The sequence below is a fragment of the Acanthochromis polyacanthus genome, chromosome 18 (assembly GCF_021347895.1).
Source record: "Acanthochromis polyacanthus isolate Apoly-LR-REF ecotype Palm Island chromosome 18, KAUST_Apoly_ChrSc, whole genome shotgun sequence".
NCBI classification, from domain to species: domain Eukaryota; kingdom Metazoa; phylum Chordata; class Actinopteri; family Pomacentridae; genus Acanthochromis; species Acanthochromis polyacanthus.
In genome coordinates this window covers 5,870,098-5,891,232 of record NC_067130.1, presented here as the reverse complement: position 1 = coordinate 5,891,232, position 21,135 = coordinate 5,870,098, and the positions used below count along the sequence as shown (strand labels likewise).

At 41.0% G+C, this 21,135-nt stretch overlaps 1 protein-coding gene across 2 annotated transcripts; it reads right to left on the bottom strand.

Annotated features, from left to right (window-relative positions):
- Positions 1-285: 285 nt before the first annotated feature.
- On the bottom strand, positions 286-18,302 carry arvcfa (ARVCF delta catenin family member a). Of its 2 annotated transcripts, XM_022215306.2 has the most exons (16): positions 17,801-18,302; positions 14,009-14,191; positions 12,317-12,927; positions 9,768-10,246; positions 9,493-9,676; positions 9,295-9,412; positions 7,543-7,711; positions 6,505-6,522; positions 6,281-6,352; positions 5,178-5,305; positions 4,407-4,557; positions 4,128-4,320; positions 3,661-3,772; positions 3,175-3,262; positions 1,783-1,859; positions 286-1,213 (listed from the first exon to the last, which is right to left on the bottom strand). In XM_022215306.2, exons 1-16 carry the CDS (start codon positions 17,819-17,821, stop codon positions 1,121-1,123), a joined length of 2,697 nt encoding a protein of 898 aa, XP_022070998.2. In that variant the 5' UTR covers positions 17,822-18,302; the 3' UTR covers positions 286-1,120. The 2 variants fall into 2 exon arrangements, with proteins under 2 accessions (XP_022070998.2, XP_022071006.2); XM_022215314.2 differs by lacking the exon at positions 6,281-6,352 and having other exon boundaries at positions 17,801-18,301.
- Between the last annotated feature and the right edge of the window lie 2,833 nt (positions 18,303-21,135).

The following is a 21,135-nucleotide window of genomic DNA, read 5'->3' as shown; positions in this document are numbered from 1 at the left end:
GATGTTTTTCAGGTCCTGCCATGTCCACAGTTTTTTTTGTTTTTTTAATTCTTTTAGAGACCATACATACAAGTCCACTAAAGGTCAGTATATTCATTTTATGTGAATCAGACAAATTAAACAAAAAAAAAACATCCTCCATAATGCCTTTAAGCCTGCCTCTAACACATAAGAGGAGGGATTGTTTTGCCAGTGGGTGGTGTTTAAGCTCACAGGTGCACAGTGATAAAACAGAACAGGATATTAGTTTTAGTCTGTCAGACAAACAGAGAATACAACCAAAAATTGAGAAATTATGCACATCATTTATTTTCATTGTCATTCAACAGCGCAATGCAAAAAGGACCACTGCAAAGCAGAGTTGTACTGAATGTAGGATCACTTACTTGTATTAGCTAATACACATAAATAACTTTTAATTAATAACATGGGTATTACAATAAACATTACAATATAAATGCCTTCATTTAGAATATTAACAGTCCTTTGTTACACATTTACAATCCCATTTTGCCTGTCATGAAACAAATGGAATAAAGACTTATATAGAGATTTGCTAATGACCCCACACTCTACTCTGATTCAGCAAGAATGAACTGAAATTCCAAATAATTAGACTGGTTAGGCCAATGATAGCCCTAATCCTAAATGTCTCTAACACAGAAGAAAAGTATTATATTGAAATTAATTTAAAGTCTATCTAAAGCCCAGAACCAATGGAAAAACTAATCCACATGTCATTGTAGGTCTTAATAGCTTGACAAACTAGAAGTATATTGTAGATAAGCAGTAAAATTTAAATTGTACATGTTATATATTCTTTGGAGTCATGATTCACCACAGTTTGCATATTTGGGCTATTTCATACATAATCCATCATGAGCTTGAGACATACAGTAACTCATCCTAAAGGATAAATCCTTAAAATCTATTGCCAAGTAACCTCTGTAATAAGTACGTGTAAATGTTTGGCACGTTATCTCCTGTAAACAAAGGAATCGTTTTTAATTGAACAGGTTTGTCTGTACAAGAATGATCGGATGGCACAAATCCGTATTTCACCGATGGAAAGTGTCTCTACAGGATTTAAGCGGCTTGACTGGACGTGTTGCCTTGTTGTTTACACCCAGGAGTCCAGCGGTGGAGGTTTGTTATCCATGAGGCCCACTGCGGGCCTGCCAGCTCTGATGAAGTGTTTTCGCTCACTTATCGCCTGGGTCGATTTGCATGGGGAACACAAGTCACAAGAAAGAAATCCTTCAAAACAAAACCTAGCAGCACTACTAGTACAAGCAGGTAATGAAGTCAGTTGTATGGAGAAAATAAATCACAAGATTCTGTCAGCAAGTCTTTTAGATATTCAGGAACAATAGAGGCAAACATCCATCCATCCATCCTCTATACACCGCTTTATCCTCACTAGGGTCGCGGGGGGTGCTGGAGCCTATCCCAGCTGACTCGGGTGAAGGCAGGGAACACCCTGGACAGGTCGCCAGTCTGTCACAGGGCTACATATACAGACACACAATCGCACTCACATTCACATCTACGGGCAATTTAGAGTAACCAATTAACCTCAGCATATTTTTGGACTGTGGGAGGAAGCCGGAGTGCCCAGAGAAAACCCACGCATGCACAGGGGGAACATGCAAACTGCATTCAGAAAGATCCCAGGCCCAGGCCAGGATTTGAACTGGGGATCTTCTTGCCGCAAGGCGAATGTGCTAACCACTACAGCACTGTGCAGCTAGAGGCAAACAGTACAATAAAAATCTGGATTACCTGAAGACTGTCTCTTTCCACAACGGGCCCCTTTCCATCTCCAACTCTGTCATTTGGCTCTAAGCTGGCATATACATCTGCAAAGGAAAAATATAGTCATGCTAGAAGTAGATAATATGGCAAAAAAATACAACACAAGATGGAAGACAACAGAGCAGATGTTAATCAATTTGCAGGGAAACTGTTGGAAACCGTCAGTAATTATCATTATTTTTTAAACCATGCAGAGTCAAACAAATTCAGCTGTAATTTCAGAATAATAGTATGTTCAGCAGAAAAACTGTACAAGCAGGAACGCTACTTTTCTTCTTCTCTTATGACTGTGAAAATTTTTAAGGGAGCTCTGTGTGTAAATGTTCCCTGACACATTTATACACTCAAAGTTCAGACATGATGCTATATTGGTATTTTGCTTCAATATAATTTACCTATAGTGAATACTTTTTCACCATTTACTGACTTTGCTGCTCAGAAACATAGACTTTATATATTAGACTGATCTGGATTGCTAGCTCATTTATTATTAAATTTAAAAAAAAACAGAACTTAAACCAAATTGATAAGCATTTGGGATTTTAAAAAATATTACAAATTTGTCTTACTCATTTAAATATTAAGGTTAAAATCTTACAATATAATAGAGAGAAACCCAATAATTTGTGTAGAGCAAGCACATGGTCAGAGATTAATAAAGCTGTATCTTCTCAGTCTTTGCTTCTTAGGTTACATGAGTAATATGTTTTCAATTTATCCCAAAGACAAAGTTTGTTATTGAACATTTCAATGCAAAACAACACAGCTACAACACTTAATTTCATGTTCATTTATGTGCATTTAAGTGACTCTTTTTAAATTTAAATCTATGCTGAGTGTTTACCTCTTACCTAATGCACAGACAGGGTGCTCATCTCTCATCCTGTCACAAATTTTCAAAATGGCCCCTCTATTTATTTAAACCGAAACGCCAGAGGGAACAACAATGTTGTGTCCACAATTCACTCGGCAGCCCTAAGAGAAGATCCCTGTTTCGTTGCGAAGCTAGAGGTCGCTCTCGACGTGGGAAAGTGGGTGCCCTTTTGAAATAACGCTGAAGATGAAATGTGACTGGTGATGCGTGAGCCTGCCCTGCCTCTGGGAGAGACTGCTCAGGCTAATAAGCCAAGTCGGTGCGCTGATAACCTTGGCAGCACATCATTGGTTTAAGGGTATGTTTCAGAAGAATATGTTCTGGGACTGAAAATGCCCATTTCTTTGTCCCTGACATGACAAGAACCTCAGGATGTTTAAAAGCGTTTTTTTTTTTTTTGTTCCCTGAGCCAGAGGACACTTTCCTCATTGAGACGATGGTTTAATAATATTTCACTGAAGGAATGCATGCTGTGATTTTCTGACCTTGGTTTTTGTCCATGAGAGGCAAGGTGATGTCATCGCTGCCTTGCTTTCCACTCTTGGATTTTTTAGTCACTCCGGAGGTTGTGGGCTTTGAAAGACAGAATACATCGTGTTAGCGGATGATGCAGTGATTTCATAAAGGAGGCATTACATTGGACAGAAACATCGTGTTTTGGTTGCAACAGCAGACTATAAGCTTAAAGTTATTGATCCATGTAACACCTTACATAAAGGGTGTCTTGTGTCTTGGTGCTCTACTGCACACATGATTTTTCTGCCTTCATATCAAGTCCAAATATCAGCCCCCTCTCCTCCTGACAAAGTACAGATTTTGCATTCGGAGGTATGTTTGTTTTTTCCTCATCCATGCTTGACAGCTCGGCACGCATCACCAGGTGTGAACAGGTTTATATAGTCATGCCTCGTTCAAAATTCTGTTAGGGCTGAAATGCAGCTGACACCATCGATGTTTTTTCAGATTCATACCTTAAAGTGGCTCTTGTTCCAGCCCGCCTTGGTCAGGGTGTTTCTCAGGTCCTTGTAGGCCCATATTGTCTGGAGCACGTGGGAAGCTGCCTTGGTCTCCCGTGCTGATTGGCTGACAACAAATCATCACACACAGTGGTGAGCAGCAGGGGATAGCTCCGAGACACTTCTGTCTAAATGATTAAAATCCAATCCTGAATGCCGCGGGATGTGATGCTCATAATATCGTGAGATAATGCATTGAAGCTGTCAGTGGTATAATCAGATATTAAGTAGGTTAACTGCGGAAAATGCTTTAATGTCAGTGCAATCTCTTCTGTCTTTTTACCATCAGTTGTGACGAAAACCTCTCAGTCGCACCAGAATTATTTGATCAGTGTTGTTTAAGTCTAGTTTGGAGTCCAGTACATTTTTTGACATTTCGGTAAAGGTATGGTATTCTTTTTTTTTGAAAGACATCCACATACCTTGACTTATTTATGGCCACCAGTTTTTGCACAGCGTGACCCTGAATCAGCACTCGGGCGTTCTCCGGGTTATCTGTGATGATCTCATGAATCGTGTTCAGAATAGACACCACAGTGTCTCCCTCAAGATTCTTCGCCGGGTGCTGCTGCCCACAAGGAAGATTACCGACAAGGTCTCTCAGAGCATAGTTCCCTGTAATGACAGGCAGCACAGCAGAGGTTAGAGCGAGGTGCTGCTTTAGAGCTTTGTGCAGGGCGGTGAGAATTTCAAGCACCCACCTATTAAGTCTTTGTTCCTTCTGTCCATGGCCAGGTTGCGAAGAGCGATGGCCACGGCCCGCACAACTTTGTCCACATCTGAGCGCAGCAGCTCCACCAGAATGGGCAGACCTTTCTCTTTTCTCACTGTCGCCCGAATATAGCTGGACCACTATGAGTAAAAACAGCGAATGACAAATTATGCCACAAGTCGGAACCACTCTTATCTGCTCTCCTGTGACTCAACTCAAAATCTCAAGATTGAAAGATTTTATTTGCCTTTAAACTGGGTACAAACTTGATCTTAAGCGACAGTGACGTTCATGGACAACACAATATATTTTGGCAAAGCCCATTATTCAGAAGACCTGTGGACCCACTTGAGGCAACGGAGCAGCAGAAGTTATTTTTGATCATGTGGGCTGATGACAGCGTCAGTCTAGAGAGTCCGTTTGGATTAAGTTGATTAATGATGTCGCCTCAAAAACAAAACCAACCAGCCAAGAAATAAGCTCGGGGCATGTATACCCTACAAGTAAGGGCTTGAGGGTGCTGTGTTGTTTGATCCTGCACAGTGCGGAGTGATTCAGAGAGAAAATCCATTCACTTATGTTATTTCTCTGCAGCTCTATTTTAACCCTCTTGTTGTCAGGAAACACATCTCTGCAACACCCTCCTCTATGTCTACACAGGTGTCACTTGCATAAATTTAAAGTTTATTGCGCGCTCCACAACCGCAACCGCTGTAGCCACGAGTGTGAGAACCGACTTGGAAGCTTTCCATGTACTCACAGCCCAGTGTCCTGCAGCGAGGTTCTGCAGCGCTCCTGCAGCTGCCTCCAGGGTGTTGTGGTTGTGACTGCAGGTGAGAAGAGAGAGGTAAAGCCTCACCACTTCCGGCTGGTACAGCAGCTCCAAGCCTTGAACAGAAAAAAGCCAGAGAAACATGACCACCTACAAACTTATCAGGCTGCGTTATTGTCAGTGTCATTAATCATTAGCTTTTAGCCACCAAACCCCTTTGTATGAATGCAAATGTATTCGGCAATTTCTTCTGTTTAGGCCAGTTTGGTTCAAAAGGTTGGTAGGTTAGAAGCTAAATACATTGATTAATTTAATTAAACTGCATGAAAGACAATTACAACTCCGGCAGACTCTTGCAGAGAGTTTTTGTAAGGAGCCAGTGAAGGCTGCTGGATGGCTGACAAGTATTATAAAGCTGACCCTGAACCGTAACGTGCTTGTCATCCTGATTTGCATTCATGGCTGCAGTGTGGGCAAAAGCTAAGCTCTGATCTCTGTTCTAATGGCAGCCGGATCCACATACAGTATCAAGGACTGAGATTCTTACATTCATATATATATCTGTAAATATATATATTTACAGGGTGCATTAACGGCCAAAAACACCCATTATGCTGTACAAAATGAGATGACAGTTTAGCTGCTCCAAATAAAGGCAGGTACTGTATATAGGTCAGGCAGTGTTTTGAGTAAATGCCAGTGCCCATCTTATATTGCCAAAGGAAATGTTCCCCACCAAGGTGCTGCCAGGTAAAATGTTTGAAAAAGTCTTTCAGTTGATGGGCCATTCTGATTTAATAATGAAACTCTCTGCAAGTGGCGCAGGTGCAGATGTGTGGCTTTGCATTTCAATGAATTCTCCTACAGGCCATGCCAACGTCATGCTTACACAGTAAATATTACAACACGGAAAGCGGGTACTCACACTTGATACTGAATGGCGATGATCAGACAATGATGGAAGCTCCTCATAATCTATTAGCAATGCCTAATGTAAAAGCCTGCCTCTTTGCAAATGTCACAGTGAGTCATACTGCAGTCAATATTTCAGGGCGATTTTTTTTGTTGTTTTTTTTTTTCAAAAGATATACCTTTCATTAGTTCTGTACGTTTTGGTAAATCCAATGTACTGTACTTTCTGTCCATAAATCCATTTTTCCAACCTGTACATCACAGACACACACATGCACACAAACACAAACACCAGTGTTCATTTCATCAAAGTACACAGACAGGTAATATCAGCAAATTCATTGTGCTATCGAATCACAATATTACTGCCGCGGAAATATTCAGGAGTGACGAGCAGACTGACCTTGATTGAACCACTCCTCTGATGAGTATGGTTTGAAGGGAGAGGAAGAAGAAAGAAAGAACAGCATCAGAGATTAGATTGATGCTGCAAAAGGGCACGGAGGCAGAAAACACAGAGCTCCTCCATGTGGTGAGACACCAAGCGAGTCGCAGCACCAGGTTAATATTTGGCTCAGGGAGGCTTTTGTCAATTTTAGCATCGCTGAAAGCCATAAAACTTTAAATCACACTCACTCTAATGTTTCTCCATTAGGTTGTTGCCTCCAGCAGGAACTGCTGCAGTTAATTACTGCACTTGAGCTGTAATTCACATTGTTAGTTATGTAAATGAGCTACACGTCACTATCCAGGTTGCACAGCTTTGAAGAAATTTCCTGATTGTTAGATCGGTTACATGGTAAAAAAAAAAATAAGAATAATAAAATCACACATTGGAACAAGTAAGCTTTTTCAATTTTGAGGCTTGGCGTTCCTCCAGCAAAGCAAAATCCATCATCAGCTCCTCCATGTGTGAGGATATGAAATATTCAAGCTCTGAAAAGAAAAACAAAAAAAAAGGTGGAAAGAAATGTGATGCTGGAGGCCTGAACATGCCAACAGCAAATGAAACTTTAAAAACAGAGAAAATAGTTGGTTTACAGACACTCTGGTAGAACTTAAGAAAATATATCTCATAGTAACTGTATGTAGAGGAAAATAGAGAAGAGAAAGAGGAAGGGGAAAAAGCGCATTGTGAATAGATTTCCATTCATAAACTGTAAAGCCTTCAGGAAAATGACAATGCTCATATAATTACAGGCATCAGTGGGTTTGTTTTAGAGGTTTGAGCTGCAGAAACAATTGTATTCTAAGCTCCTGCCAGACTCTTCACAGAGCAAAACAGATTCTTGAGTTTATTGTGAAAAGTATCTTATGAATCTCAAGAAACACCGCAATGTTCCCACACTGCAAGAGCAAATAAATTAACCTGAGAGGTGGAAAGAAACATCAGAGAAATTCTAGATGACATTTGATAAATATAGTAATGCAGCTGACCAACCTTTGGGTCTTTTCCCTGTGAAGCAGTCCGGTTCGTTCTTCTTCTTCTGGTGTCCCACTGATCTCATCAGATGATTAGCGTGGGGCTCCTGAAATCGCTCGGCTCCCGGTATTTCTTTGTGAACATGATAGGACAGATTTCGAAGGATGCAGACGCAGTTCTCCACCGACTGAATGAAGGGAAATGACAGAAGATTTCGGTTAAAGATGCTGCACACAAACTTAGATTATACAGATAGTTGTGCAGTTCTCTCTTGAGAGAAAAAAAATAGAGATTTTTCTTGTCGAAATTGGAATTCTGAGGTAATGTCACAGACTTTAGAGAACCACATCTCTACTTTTCCTTTGATGACTTGCATTAAATGTCTGAACCAGATGTAATCATAAACAGGCTATTTACTCGTCTCAGTGGATTTTGGTCAATTAGAAATGGATTTTCAGAATAAGAACTCTCGATAGTGCATATAAAGAAAACAACTCTTTTATTTTCTACTACAACATAGCTTTAAACTATTTGCCTAAATGTACCAGGGTGCTGCTGAGGCTAACGTCTTATTGAAATTGATGCATCCACTAACCAAGATTGACTTTGCTTTACTTTAGCATGGAGAAGCTGCTGGTCTAAATTCAAAGACACATTAAAACAGAGAGTTTTTCATTCGAAACCATGCTTAAATGGCAGTTACTACTCTTCACCTCAAATGCAAGTAATATTATGTGATTTAAAGCCAGTATGTGCAGGATTTAAAGTGGCAGCGTCAGAAAAGAAACTGTGGCACAGAGCAATACATGCTTATGTATCCCAGTGGCCTCCAGACACTGAAATGAGCAAGATTCTTCACTAAGATTGCTCCTCTCTCTACAAACAAAAAGTTATTTTGGAAGTCCTTGTATTTAGGTTTTATGATCAGTATATTAACATTTAATGAAAGCTTTAATATATTTTGCAGCAGATAAAACTCCCCCTGTGGAATCTCATTATTTAAAGCTGCATAATATAGAAATATAATGAATGATAATTTAATAAAACAGACTTTTAATAAAATAAATAAGTATTTATAGGACATTTTGACAAATGCTATGCGCCTATGTGATTTTTTTGTATGCTGGAAGATAATTACAAATTCAAACAGGAGTTTCATATGTAAAAAATTCAAGGAGTGAATCCTGTATCATTGCCTGTTTTAGGATCCGTTCCCTTTTCTAACATATATGTCTGAATCACTCCAGTACTAAAATCTCATTGTACTTGTGTATAGTGACAATAAATGGCATTCTATTCTATTCTATTCTATTCTAAAAGTCGCCATTGTGGATCATAGAATAGTTTTGAATTTTTGAGTGAAGTTCTAGGTGAGCTGAGCAGCATTCTAGAGGAAGCAACAGCGTAGAGGTAAATCAAAGGCATTTTATTGCATGAAGGCATTATTTTATGTGCTAAAAAAACTTCTAAATACAATATGTAACTTTAATACACAGAGATTTTTAGGGGTTTAATAAAAGGCCAGAGAGGGACTTTAAAATGCCTGCTTACAGCTACATTATAGAGTGTTTTAAAGCACTTATAAAATATTTATACAGTGCTTCCAAATTGAACAGGAGACAACAGTGCGGCCAGATTGCAGTTTGACAGATGCCCTGATCAAAATTCTACACATAGTGGCTTTAATAAATAACAAAATCATCAAAAAAAAACCCTCCTGGGTGTCATATTTTATTCTAAAAACTGAAATGAAAGTGATGAATCAGCGACCTTATTGTCCGTGTCCTTGTTGACAACAGCTGACTGAAGGGCATGAAGGAGCGCGTCCACGAGCCCCTCACACTCCCTCAATCTCTGCCGAGCCTCCGCCCCATCCGAGCTGACGTTCCTGCAGAAATAACTTGGTTAGTATAGCCGCCATCGCAAGTGAGCCGTTGTCATCTGTTCCCCGGCAGCAGCCCGGCTTACCTCAGGCACCCAGAGGTGTTCTTGAAGACCGTGGTCCACTCTGCGCTCTGCAGTTTGGACGGGTCGGCCGAGTCTCTCCTCCAGCCTGAGTGTGGGATGATGATTTCGTCAGTCAGTGTTTGAAGTCCCTGGTTGATGACCGTCAGCTTTAGTGGCTCATGTGATGACAGGTTCCACAGAGTCCCTGGAGGGAAAGAATATGATTAAAAATGAGCTTTAGAACAAAGTTGAAAGATCACAGGTTGTTGCTGCAAGGCTAAAAAGTTCGGCTGTACCTGTGACCAACTCTTTGACCTCCATGCTGCTGGTCTTCCTCAGTAGTCTGACTAAAGCTTGGATGCCATCACAGCTCTTGATGGCCATTTTGTTGTTGTGGTCTTTTCCATATGAGATGTTACGCAAAGCGCCGCAGGCCTTACGATGGACTTCTGGTTTAGGGTGGTCCAGTAACTCCACCAGGATGGGCACCCCATTCAGCTGGCGGACCTCCTGCTTGATCCGGTCGTTCTCGTAGCAGAGATGCTGCAGGTAGGCAGCCGCGTTGGATTTGACCGGGTCCATCGGGTGGCTGAGCATGGAGATCACCTCGTGCAGGTTGGGGTCTCTCCAGCGTGGGTCTCTTCGGATGCTGTCCAGGCTGACCATGCTGCTGCGTTTGTGGGGTAACTGCAGCGTCTGAGCTCGGCACATGGCCTGGAAGAAAGGGTTCAGGTTCCCCTCCAGCTGGGCCATGAAGGCATCATCGTAGCCACTTCTGAAGGCACAGAGACAGTGAAGTATACATGGATGTTTGTATCAGGACATAGATATATATAGTCAGTCTGTAAATAAAAACATTTTCTTACACACTGTAAAAATACTGAAAATCAAGCACTAAAAAAAGTACATTTAAAAACAGTGGACTGCTGTAAGTACCAACTGTAAAAACTGTTGAAAATATAAGATTGTAAATTCTATATTTAAAATAATTCTATTTTTAATGGATTTAAGTACCATAAAAATTCATATAATTTCATGGTCAAAGGTTGTGTAAAAATATATGTATATACAATTTTAATATTACCATTTGTAAAAATAAAAATACAGGGGCTACAGGGCCTAGAGGCAAAAGCAGTTAAAATATTTACCATTTTTCAGTCCTTAATAGACTTTTTTTTTTCAAAAAATGTAAAATAATGATATTTTTGACTTTAAGTATAGCATATATATGAACACAGCTGAAATACAGTAAAAAAAATAGTGTAATTTTGTGATCAAATACTGTAAAATAATGAATTACCAGTTGTAAAAACAGATTTATTTTTTATGTGGATGTTATTTACAGTTTTGGCCTAATTTATTTATTTGATTGATTGATTGATTGATTGATTGATTGATTGATTTGCAGTAAATTAGAAGTATTTTCTTTGATTTTTGAAAAAAAAATGTTTAAAAGATTTCAAATCTATAAAATAACAGCCAATTTTTTTTTTTAAATGCAGTTAAAAATTGTTGAAAGACATTTTTACAGTGTATGACCTGTCTTAACCAGCATTTTGAGAAACACGTTGATCGGCATTCTTGCCAAGTTTTAGAGGAAAAGATTAATGTCTGTGCTGAATTAAGGCCTGACTTGAGGTTGATTTTCTCACCTTTGAACAAAGTCGGGTTATTTGTTTCTCTCTAAATCTATTCTTCGTGCTAACCTATTCTGGCTGCAGCCTTGAGCTTCACAGATATGAGAGTTGTAATAATCCTCTCATCTAATTCTCAACAAGTAAGGGAATATTTCTCAGAATATCAAACTGTTCCTTTAAAATTCAACAGGTTGAAGTAAATAGGTTCAGTGGAACTTCTAATAAACTGAGCTTCAGTGAATTTTACAGCGTTGTATCTTTTGTGAGCAGATCCCCCCTTCTATCAGGGCTTTGTCAGGCAGTAAGAGGTGAATCCTCCTTATTTGTCAACTTTGCAGCAGGCTGTCATTCCTGATTGATACCAGCTGCTACTTAACTGCTGTCCATCTGTCCGTCTGTTATCTGGGCGGACGTACAGGAACTAGACAGATGCAAACTCTGGATGTCTGCGCAGCTACAGCGTTACATAGCAGGTCCTCTGTGATAACAATAAGCTGAAGTGTCGATTTGTACATTGTTGCTTTGGTAATATTTCACACTGCACATTTACACTTTCACACTATATTTACATTTAACTTTTCACTCTGTTTAAATTACATTCTTTAAAGAAAAGCGCCTAAAAAAGTACCGTGTAAATGTGCTTAGATGTTTTTTCATTTTGATTTTTCATAGATTGTGCTTTTAAAAGTATTCTGCTACTGCGGTTAATCAGCTTTTTCTTGTCAAATATAAACACTACAATGAAATATGCATATTCTGCTTTCTGTAAAATCTCAGTGCACACAGTAGCAATGTGTTCCTTTTATCTGTTTATGAAAACTAAATTGCTATTAATGTCAGAGGCCAGCTGCCTTCCTGATGGCTTCACAGTTTCTCTGTTAAAGGTGAACTCATTATCAGGGACTGTATTGATATTTCAGTGACCCAGACTGATCATTTACCTGCCACTCTGTTTTCTATACCTGCAAGAATGAATTTATATAAAATCCATCCCATACCTGCAGCAGAGGTTACTCAGCTGTCATTTCCAGGGATACATAAAGTACAGAACGGAGCAACACAAAGAAACGCTACTTATTCACTTACTCGCTGATCTGTATTTGACCCTTCCTCTAGGCGGCATAGAAATCACAAGCGTCCTTGAAACCCATTTACAGAGTCTTCCCTGTGGGATCAATAACATTTCGTCTAATGTACCGTCCCCTCACCTGGTTCTCGACGGCTCCCTGAGGAGCTCCATGGTGGTAATTGGCCTAAACTGGTGGATTCCCCCCAGTGTCGAGTAACCGGCGGCTGAGTGATCTGTCTTCATGTCCAGAGGGTTTTCTCCCCGTTCGCTGAGGCCGTCCTCCTCCGCCTGGCTGCTGAGGCCTGCGGGGGCGTAGCTGTCCCTGAGGAAGGGTAAGGTGTAGTGGGGGCCGGGCTGGAAGTTTTTGGTGGGCCAGTAGCCGTGGAGGGTGACACGGGAGAGGCTTCCATATCCGGCACACAGGTCGCCCCCGATGCCTCTGTAGGTGTCAGGGAGGGTGTAGACTCTGTTCTGGCTGTCTGGGTTCACTGCATGAGGCTCTCCGGGCTGCAGAACCAGCTGAGGCTGGGAGGGTGCCGGGGTGCTGCTGGTTGTCGTCGTGGGCGGCGCTGCAGACTCAGGGGGTTCGGTGTTTGCCTCAGGGACTGGCTGCTCAGCTGGAGGCTCTTCTGGAACCACTGGAGTGGATGTGAGATCAGGTGACGTCTGGAAGTCCTCCTGCTGCGTCTCTGAGGATTCTTGGATCTCACTCGGGGCCTGTTCGACTTCTTGTTCAGCAGCCTTGGACTCCTGCAAGCATTGATGCACCACAGCTATTATCTCTGCACAAGTCTAATCAGAATCCGTCTTTAAAACCCCATTTGTCTGAGAGGTCTGCGGGTTTCATCTCTACTGCTAAATGCCACTAAATTGGCGTGTTTACAGTCAGAGCAGGAAGTATCTGGCCTTAATTTACTAGGAATAGACCAAACACGCTCCTGTTACCTGCAGTGTGTGTTTATCATTTTGCTTAAACTGTACAGCCCATCCCATTTCTTATTGTGATGATCAATCACCATCATTTCAGCACGTCTCTGGCTTTGCGAACCTCCAGTAAATAATGAATTCTTCTTTGCTGCCAAAGAATAATGAATTCCCCTTAGTTGAAAATGAGTTTAGATTGGACTCTGATGAAACAACTTGAGGTCCAGCCACTGTTTAGAAGCCGAGTAAATTGCAGGAAATTTAATTGTCTGGTGTAGTAAATTGATTGAACTCTTTTGTCGCAGAGTGTCAGAAAAAAACTTGTTTTTGTTTCTTCTTCAGGCTCAAAAATATGTAAATATGTGGCAGCTAAATGAAACAGGATCTAATTGCGTTAAATTTTGGATTATTGTTGAGCCAGAGGGCAATTTGGCTCCCCGCGTCTGTCAGAGTAACCAAGAAATCAACTATTTTTAATGTTTTATTCCGAAAATTCAGAACACCAGGCACACATTTGGAATTTGGAAGCAGACAAAGAGTATTGGAGTAAAACAACTTTAGCTGGCTTTAAAATGTTGAAAAGATTTTGATTCTGAGGTAAGACTAAATAAATCTTTCCAGATACAGAGCACATGTTTTACCTTATAACCCCTCAGTCTTTTTCTCTCATTCCTGAAAAACTGTAGAAAAATCATGCCAAATTTAACTATATATTCACATGCTGAAAAATAATCTTTTTATTGTGATTTATGGCAAATTTTGAGGAAAAACACCTACAGAAGCTTTCTTTTAGCGCCTGTTTACACCATGTAAGTTACTGGTCTTGCCAGTCAATGAACGCTTTAAATAGCAAATCACAGGGAGTCAGTAGGTGGTGACAACAGTGTGTGGCCATAAAGTCAAAAACCTCAGTGTCTGTCTGCTGTGGGGTGTCTGTCTCCGTGGAGCTTTCATTGGTGGAGGTCATCACAGAGGCGATGGAGGTGGGCGTGTCCAGTTCGTCGGTGGTGGACGGCGGGTTATCCAGAGTTGCCTCTTTGGCCTCCTGGGACAAAGTGAGAGGAGGAGGAGGCCCCTCTGAACTCTGCTCCTGAACCACACACAGAAACCAGTGATCACTCCAGCATCATCTGTGTGCATTATGAATAAAATGTTTACATTATCCACGAACGCTGAAATGATTAAAGGGTGGACAGCACTGTGGAGCTCACCATGTCATTAAACCTGTCTGCGTATGATAAGCAAGCTGCACTTAATGTCAGGTTGTGAGCAGAGTCAGCTCAACTCAGTTTCATTCCACTGTCATATCTTTTTTTTTTTTTTTAAATTTGAAACATGAACTATTGAATTCATGCTGGAAAAATGGCAAGTCACTTATTTTTAAATTCGACCATCCTTCTGTTTGGATAATCTGCAGCATTTTCTCTGTGCATGAGATTTTCGGGTAATCTAATTGGCCAACATGTCCACAGAAAAACAAAGGGCTCGAGCTGGTACAAAGCAGATCAGTCAGCGATTATGTTTAGACAACAAAAAGAAATGCAGAGATGTAACAAATGATGCCACAGTAAGTGACTGCAGGGTGTCCTGTCTCTGTGTACAGACTTCGGTGAGCCATATATATGAGATTTCTTGTCTCTATAAAGGTGTTGTAACAAAAAGTAGAAAACCATTTGATAGACGCATGATTGGTTTCTTATTTACATGTGCACTGGGGTGTGCTTTCATTTATTTTTGCCTTAATAGGCAATTCTTCTACTTTCAGGCTCAAGTCCTATTTAAATTGAGCAATTACTGGCCTATTTTAAATTGATAAAGTTATTAGGCAACTTTCAAAGCACTTCTTTGAACTTTTGTTATGATTTCAGTGAGTAAATTTCTTTTTTTTTTTTACAAAGAGGCTCTCAAACGTCGACTAAATTAAATAAGAAGTTACAAATTATGTTTTGCGACAGGATTTGAGCTTAAATAGCTTGCCCGTGTCGTCTTCAGTGATTGCAAACACAAGAGGAATGAGGGATGAAACAGGGATTTTTTTTAGACGAGTGCATCTGCGCCGGGCATCTCAGCTGCAGTTTAGTAGGTCAGCTTCACTGACGGAAATATTAAATATGAAATATCCGTATGGCTATCTGTGTCTGACAGCATGATCTCTGAAAACATTGGTCGTTATTGGTTCTATCTGCAGATTTTTCATAACCAGGTTGTTGTCCTCTTTGAGTTATGTAAGCCTTTATTAAAAAAAGAAAATGGCCTATTGACAAAATGCCTCAACATTGTTATGGGATTGGATGGGAGTCAGCCATTCACTGTCATTTATACATAAATGATTATTTTGTGAGACCTTATTGACCATTTACTCCTGAGTAAATAGTCCAGCTGCTGCTCTGATGCAACATGTGGATATTTCTGTAATTTACTCGTGTTTATTTCAGCCACAACTTAAATTTGCTCCCTTTTCGACAAAATGGGTTTCATTAAGCAGAGTGGATTAATTATTCAGCAATTCGGCCCGAGAAAGAACTGGAGGCAGTTTTTGACTGTAAACACCTTTTATGCTGACTTTCTTACAAACTTTCGCGTCAGTGTGTGTCTTCGAAAATTTAATTCACTGCTCTGTTGATCTCAATAAATAACGGATTATTTGGCACACCTCTTTCAGTCTTCAAGCCCCTCTGAGTGCAGCAGTGAAATCCTTCTAATATGTAGCACAAAAATAAATGATGCAAACAACCAATCAAAACATTAAAATGTAATTAAATTATGGGGAAAATGAGTCCACTGTGTCATTTATGAGTCACTACTTGTTCTGTTTATCCACTATCTAAACCAATTTTCATTTGAAGAAATATGCATATAGTTTAATTTTCAAATGCATCATGCCTCAATAGCACAGATGCAGCATGCTAAGGTGAGGCAAACAGTTCAATCTCCTCCAAACTCTCCTTTTTTACGAGGCTGCAGCATTAAACCGAACAAGTGGCGAGAACTAAACTCCACTGCATTAAATCAAGCTGCAGTGAACAGCTGACTGGATGTGGAGAGGCAGAGAGAGGGAGGAAGAGAGGGAGCTTGATTTTCAAACACCTCACCAAACACAAGAGCTCCTCATATCCATGTACAAAATGTGTCAGAAGGAAGAGGAGATGAAAGGGTCACCCGGGAGAAATTGGCAGCGGGGAGATGATCCTGGCTTGAAGGCCTCAGGGTGGGGGTTGATTGGATATTGTTAGGCGGCACTAAATGAATGCCTGGCCAAAAGACAGACGGGGTTCTACTGTCCTCTACAGACAGCTTGATTAAGGATTTGGAGGACGATAATAGGCTGGACAGGGGCCTGTGTGCTGTCCCGCGTCTGATTCAAGCTCCAGGGAAGGCCAGGCCACTGTGAGTCAAAGCTCATTTAAATAACTCACTGCACCATCACTAACTAAGCGTGCTCACAGAGCCAAATAGGTCAAGATGATGATTCTGAATCTGACTTAGCTTTTTATTTTTAAACAAGAAAACAAAAAAACAGGGTATAACATATAGATGTTAGGTGCAGTGGTGCAGGAGACAGAATGACATGATTAGCATCTTGTTCCCATCAACTCTGAGTATTGAGGCCAGCTGCAGCCAGGGTATTATTTTGGGAGACACAGAGTCTGATCTAATGCTGAGTGAGTCCAGATTTTGGTGGCTAGCTCAAGGGCATGATGGGCACAAGCCGTGACTCAAACTTGTCACAAATCTATTCCAGAAAGACTATTTGAAAAATGGACGCTCTCTATTGCAATTACATCAATGGGGGCATGGAGTCATTTTGTAGTGATCAAACTTGGGTATAAATTAGCTCGAACAGGCAGCTTGTCTTTATCAAACTGCAGGATTGAAACAGTAATGTTTCCACAGGATAATAAAACATGACATCAGCCCACTGATGTCAGAAGACATTAGTCACAAGTTCGCCACAACTCATCTGCCCTCTACTATCTGTTGAATCGGTGATGCTCGTGTTGGTGAGTGCAAATGTGCAGAATCTGTGACTCTACGCTGCAAACTGCGATGGTAGATGCATGAAAAGACCATTCTTATTTAGGACCAGTTTCCTGCTCAAACACAGTTGTCCATTATGCAACACACCATGTTTAACCTTAATGCAACCACGCTGTTGGTACTGAAAAGAAATGCCGATTCAAAATGACAGCCCATAACGATGAGAGGATATTCACTCTCAAACTTTCCATTTGGAGCCACATTTCACTCCAGATTACACTCTGATCCTCAAATAGTTAAATGCTGCATGGTCAAATTTAATGTCTCACTGATACATCAGGATGTGTGCAGCATTACCCCCCACCCCCCAGAGGAGAAAGCTCTCCCCATAGTGCAATCTAACATTATCCCCTTGTATTTCCTATGCATCTGTATACATGCACAACCATGCGCGTGCAGCACACACACAGACCCACACACACTTGATGAAGATGTTAGCATCATGTCCCCATGCACACACACAAGGAGACTGCACCGAGCAGCAGTGAGAGGGAAAAGGAGGTGAAGCGACTGATGCCTGCTTCATTCATCATGACAGAGGCAGAATGCAAAGCTGAGGATTGCTACAGTTTTCTGCAGAAAGAAGAAAAAAAAAACTGATGGGCAAAAAAAAAAAGAGGGAGGGTACAGAGCAAATAGAGCCATTCCACCACACACTTACCTCTTTCACTTCAGCAGGCATTGCCAAATCTTTTCTGCTTCCCCACAAATGATGAACAAGATGCGTCCCCCAGTGAGACGTCTGCTTCTCTGCCTCTGCTGAATTTTTGCCTTGACTCTCCCTTTGAGCATTTGAGGCAGTTCAAACATGAGCAGCCATCCTTCCTCCCAGCTCCCACTAACACACGTCCGCTCTTTCTCTCCCTCTCTCTCCCTCCCGCTCTCACTCTCTCTGCTGCCTCTATTTCTCTTTCTCTCACAAACACACACTAGACGCACCATGCACACATTTGCTCAACACAGACGTTCTCTCACATACATCCACACACACACACAAACACACGCAATGAGCGAGAACAAACGCCGGGCTGCCTCTCATAACTGCACTCCTCCTCTGATCTGTGCTGCAGTTAATGTGTGCGCTATTAGCAAGGTGCTGAATCAACTGTGTGATGCTGAGCCTGTGAATGGCTTAGGTAAGTGCAGAGCCCTGCAATCCCTGTGCTCTCCCCATATTTTCTGGGCAGCACTGGTGCACAGGCAGAATACACACATACACACACACACACACACTATTTCCCTGGGGGCTCAGCAGCAGATGCAGCTGGAGCACAGAGCAGCCCGCACTAGTTCACTCCTATGTCACCCATGTGCAGCATAGCAAGGAACGAGGGATGGGGAACGGAGGGATGGGAAGGTGCATGAACGCTGCATGCAGCACAGAAACACTAAAAGATTTTCGCTGCAAAGCAAACCAAACACGATATCCCCCCTCTTATTTTTCAGCACCCATCACAGTTCACCCTCAAATCTACAACATACTGCACCTGCTTAATGCACTGCCAGTTGGTTCAAGTAATAAATAAGACTGAAACAAAGAGGATTTATGTAAAAATGGAGTCAATATCCTGCAAACAAGTCAGGGAAATGCTTCACAGTCATATTTTTGCATGTCTTTGGGAAACATTACAGCTTATCCGAGACCTAAACCAGTGTTCCACTTGACTGAAACAATAATAGATGGTGATGAATTCCTCTGGCTTACTTTATTTCTCAATTTAAAAAAAAAAATAACAGTCCAGGACGTCTTCCAATTTTCCACCAGACCACTTGCACTGAGACAGCAGTAATTCAAGTAAAAAAATGATCTGCTATCAGCTACAAACCAGCGCTCTCTATCAGCTGTCATTCCTATTGATTTAAGAGGACCCCTCGATATCATTGATCTTAAAGCATTTAGAAATCCTTATTGGCCTCTGCAGTGCCTCCTCCATAATTCATAGTCTCTGATGGTCTACAGTTTGTCATGTTTGAAGCCAACACCTCTGAATCTTTGAGGTATGTTTCATTTAAAGGCGATCAGCTCTTTTCTTTCTGTTCTCATTTCATGCGATCCTTTGTTCTTGCTACCTTTCACTTTATGGTGTCCCTGGCAATATCATTCAAAGTACACACATCACAACAGAAACAGGTGAAGTGACACTTCAAAAGGAACCTTGAATTCTTTGTTTCAGGCATCATCATCCATAATTCACCTGTAAACCAGTTAAAAAGTAAGAAGCTGTTCGGGCTTCTTTATACTCAAGAGCGTTTGACTCTTTCATTAAAACATATAAATAAGTCTTTCATTTTTCTGTACTCATATCAAAGCAACATCCATGAAGCACTTTTTTTTGTACATTAGAAATATTTCCTAACAAGAGATCCATTAGTTCCAGAAATGATTTGTGCTCTTCACTGCTCTCCCACTGTTCCATCTCCACATTCAAAAAGTCCTATCAAATGGAAAATCCAAACATTAAGTGTCTTAATGGTTTTGGGTCAGAGACAGACACCCATAGACACCAGAGTAGTATCATCACAATAGGTATTTTTTTGACTACTTCATACACTGATGGATTTTCTAAATGCTTTCCAATGCAGATGTAAAAATGAGTCCAATACTAGAACAAGAAAAGCACTCAGAGAGCGCGGCACCCTGCCAAGGCTGTTCATTCGACCATGTGGTATTGTCAGAAATGCGACTTTTTTCTTTTAGAAATGCAGCATTTGTTTATTAGTTATTGATGATCAGAAATCACGGCTCTATGGAATGTGGCCATTTAACATGGATGTACCCACAAACAAAATAACCTTGTGCTGAGCGCTGGCGTGTGTTATGAGTAATGTTGCGCACAGACGAAATAACAGACGGACAGACAAACATAACTCCGCTGAGTTTCTTGGTGGAGTAAAAAGGAGAGGACTGGTCTCCTCATATTGTTTTTTACCCTAACCTTAACCCAGTTCATTGCAAACAGCAATATTTAGAACATCTGTCACCAATAAAAGCATCATTAATAGCCTAGTAGTAGATAGCACAACACTATAGAACAAAGAAGGATTTTTAGAAAATCCTTGGTAAATCTTTTCTCGCCACACCATCCATATATGTGTGTGTTTCAGGTTTTTTCTTCTATAAGTTCTCCAGATAAGATCACCAGTTAATGTGAAAACTGCATGCAAGGCAAAACATGTTCAAACTTTATGTTTAGTCGACTGAATGTGTGTTGGAGAAATACATTAATAGACCTATTTCAAGTCACAGGTGACCATATTTAATATCTGACGCTCTTCTCTGCAAAGCTTCAGACAAACAGGAAGTCGAGCGGTGATTGCGAGTCAGCGTGAGACAGTAGGTAGTGACACGTTCGAGCGAGAGCTTAAAATGTCACTCATGATGGATGAGACCTTTTAATTTTTAAAATGAATTATACTGCATTTGCTGACATTTTCTCAGCTAGTACATTTTGGAGAATCCACTTGGAATTTATTACACCTAATGTTACAAAATGTCAGCTGTATATATCCTTGAACCACAATCCATGTTTCATTCATGATGAGCCTTTTTCCAGCTTGTAAACTTGGCCTCACATGTATGTGTGGGCATTAAATAAGTCTAGACTTGAGCTTTGCCTTCAAGAACTCCCTTCTGGGCCTTGTTTACAGGCTGCATTGCCTCCCTGTTGGACTGCCGGTGGGAGTTGCTGTGACACAAAGCGTGTGCATCCACCTGAATCATGCACATCTTTCAGTGTGTCAGCGTGTTTTGCCTGCAGGCTCCTTCATTTTCAATGAACCACTTTTAACTTCTAGGCATTAACATGAGCCTGCGGTAACCCCGTTATACAGTGAACTCATTAAGTGGGTCCTACTGGATTTAAACCCCCAAATGACCATTTCACCTCCATCAACACACCAGCTACCTTCATGGATGCACACGGCTCAAATGTTGAATGTCGGGAGACTATTCTCTGCTTGGTGTGCTACAGGTTTAAAGATTCATGCTGCACATTT

Excerpts from the sequence above, each read along its gene's own strand:
- arvcfa (XM_022215306.2), bottom strand. The coding sequence starts at position 17,821 with ATGCCTGCTGAAGTGAAAGAG. Across the intron at positions 5,306-6,280 it reads ACGTACAGAACTAATGAAAG|GCTTGGAGCTGCTGTACCAG; the intron begins GTATATCTTTTG and ends TTTCTGTTCAAG. Across the intron at positions 4,558-5,177 it reads TCGCTGCAGGACACTGGGCT|TGGTCCAGCTATATTCGGGC; the intron begins GTGAGTACATGG and ends TTTTACTCATAG.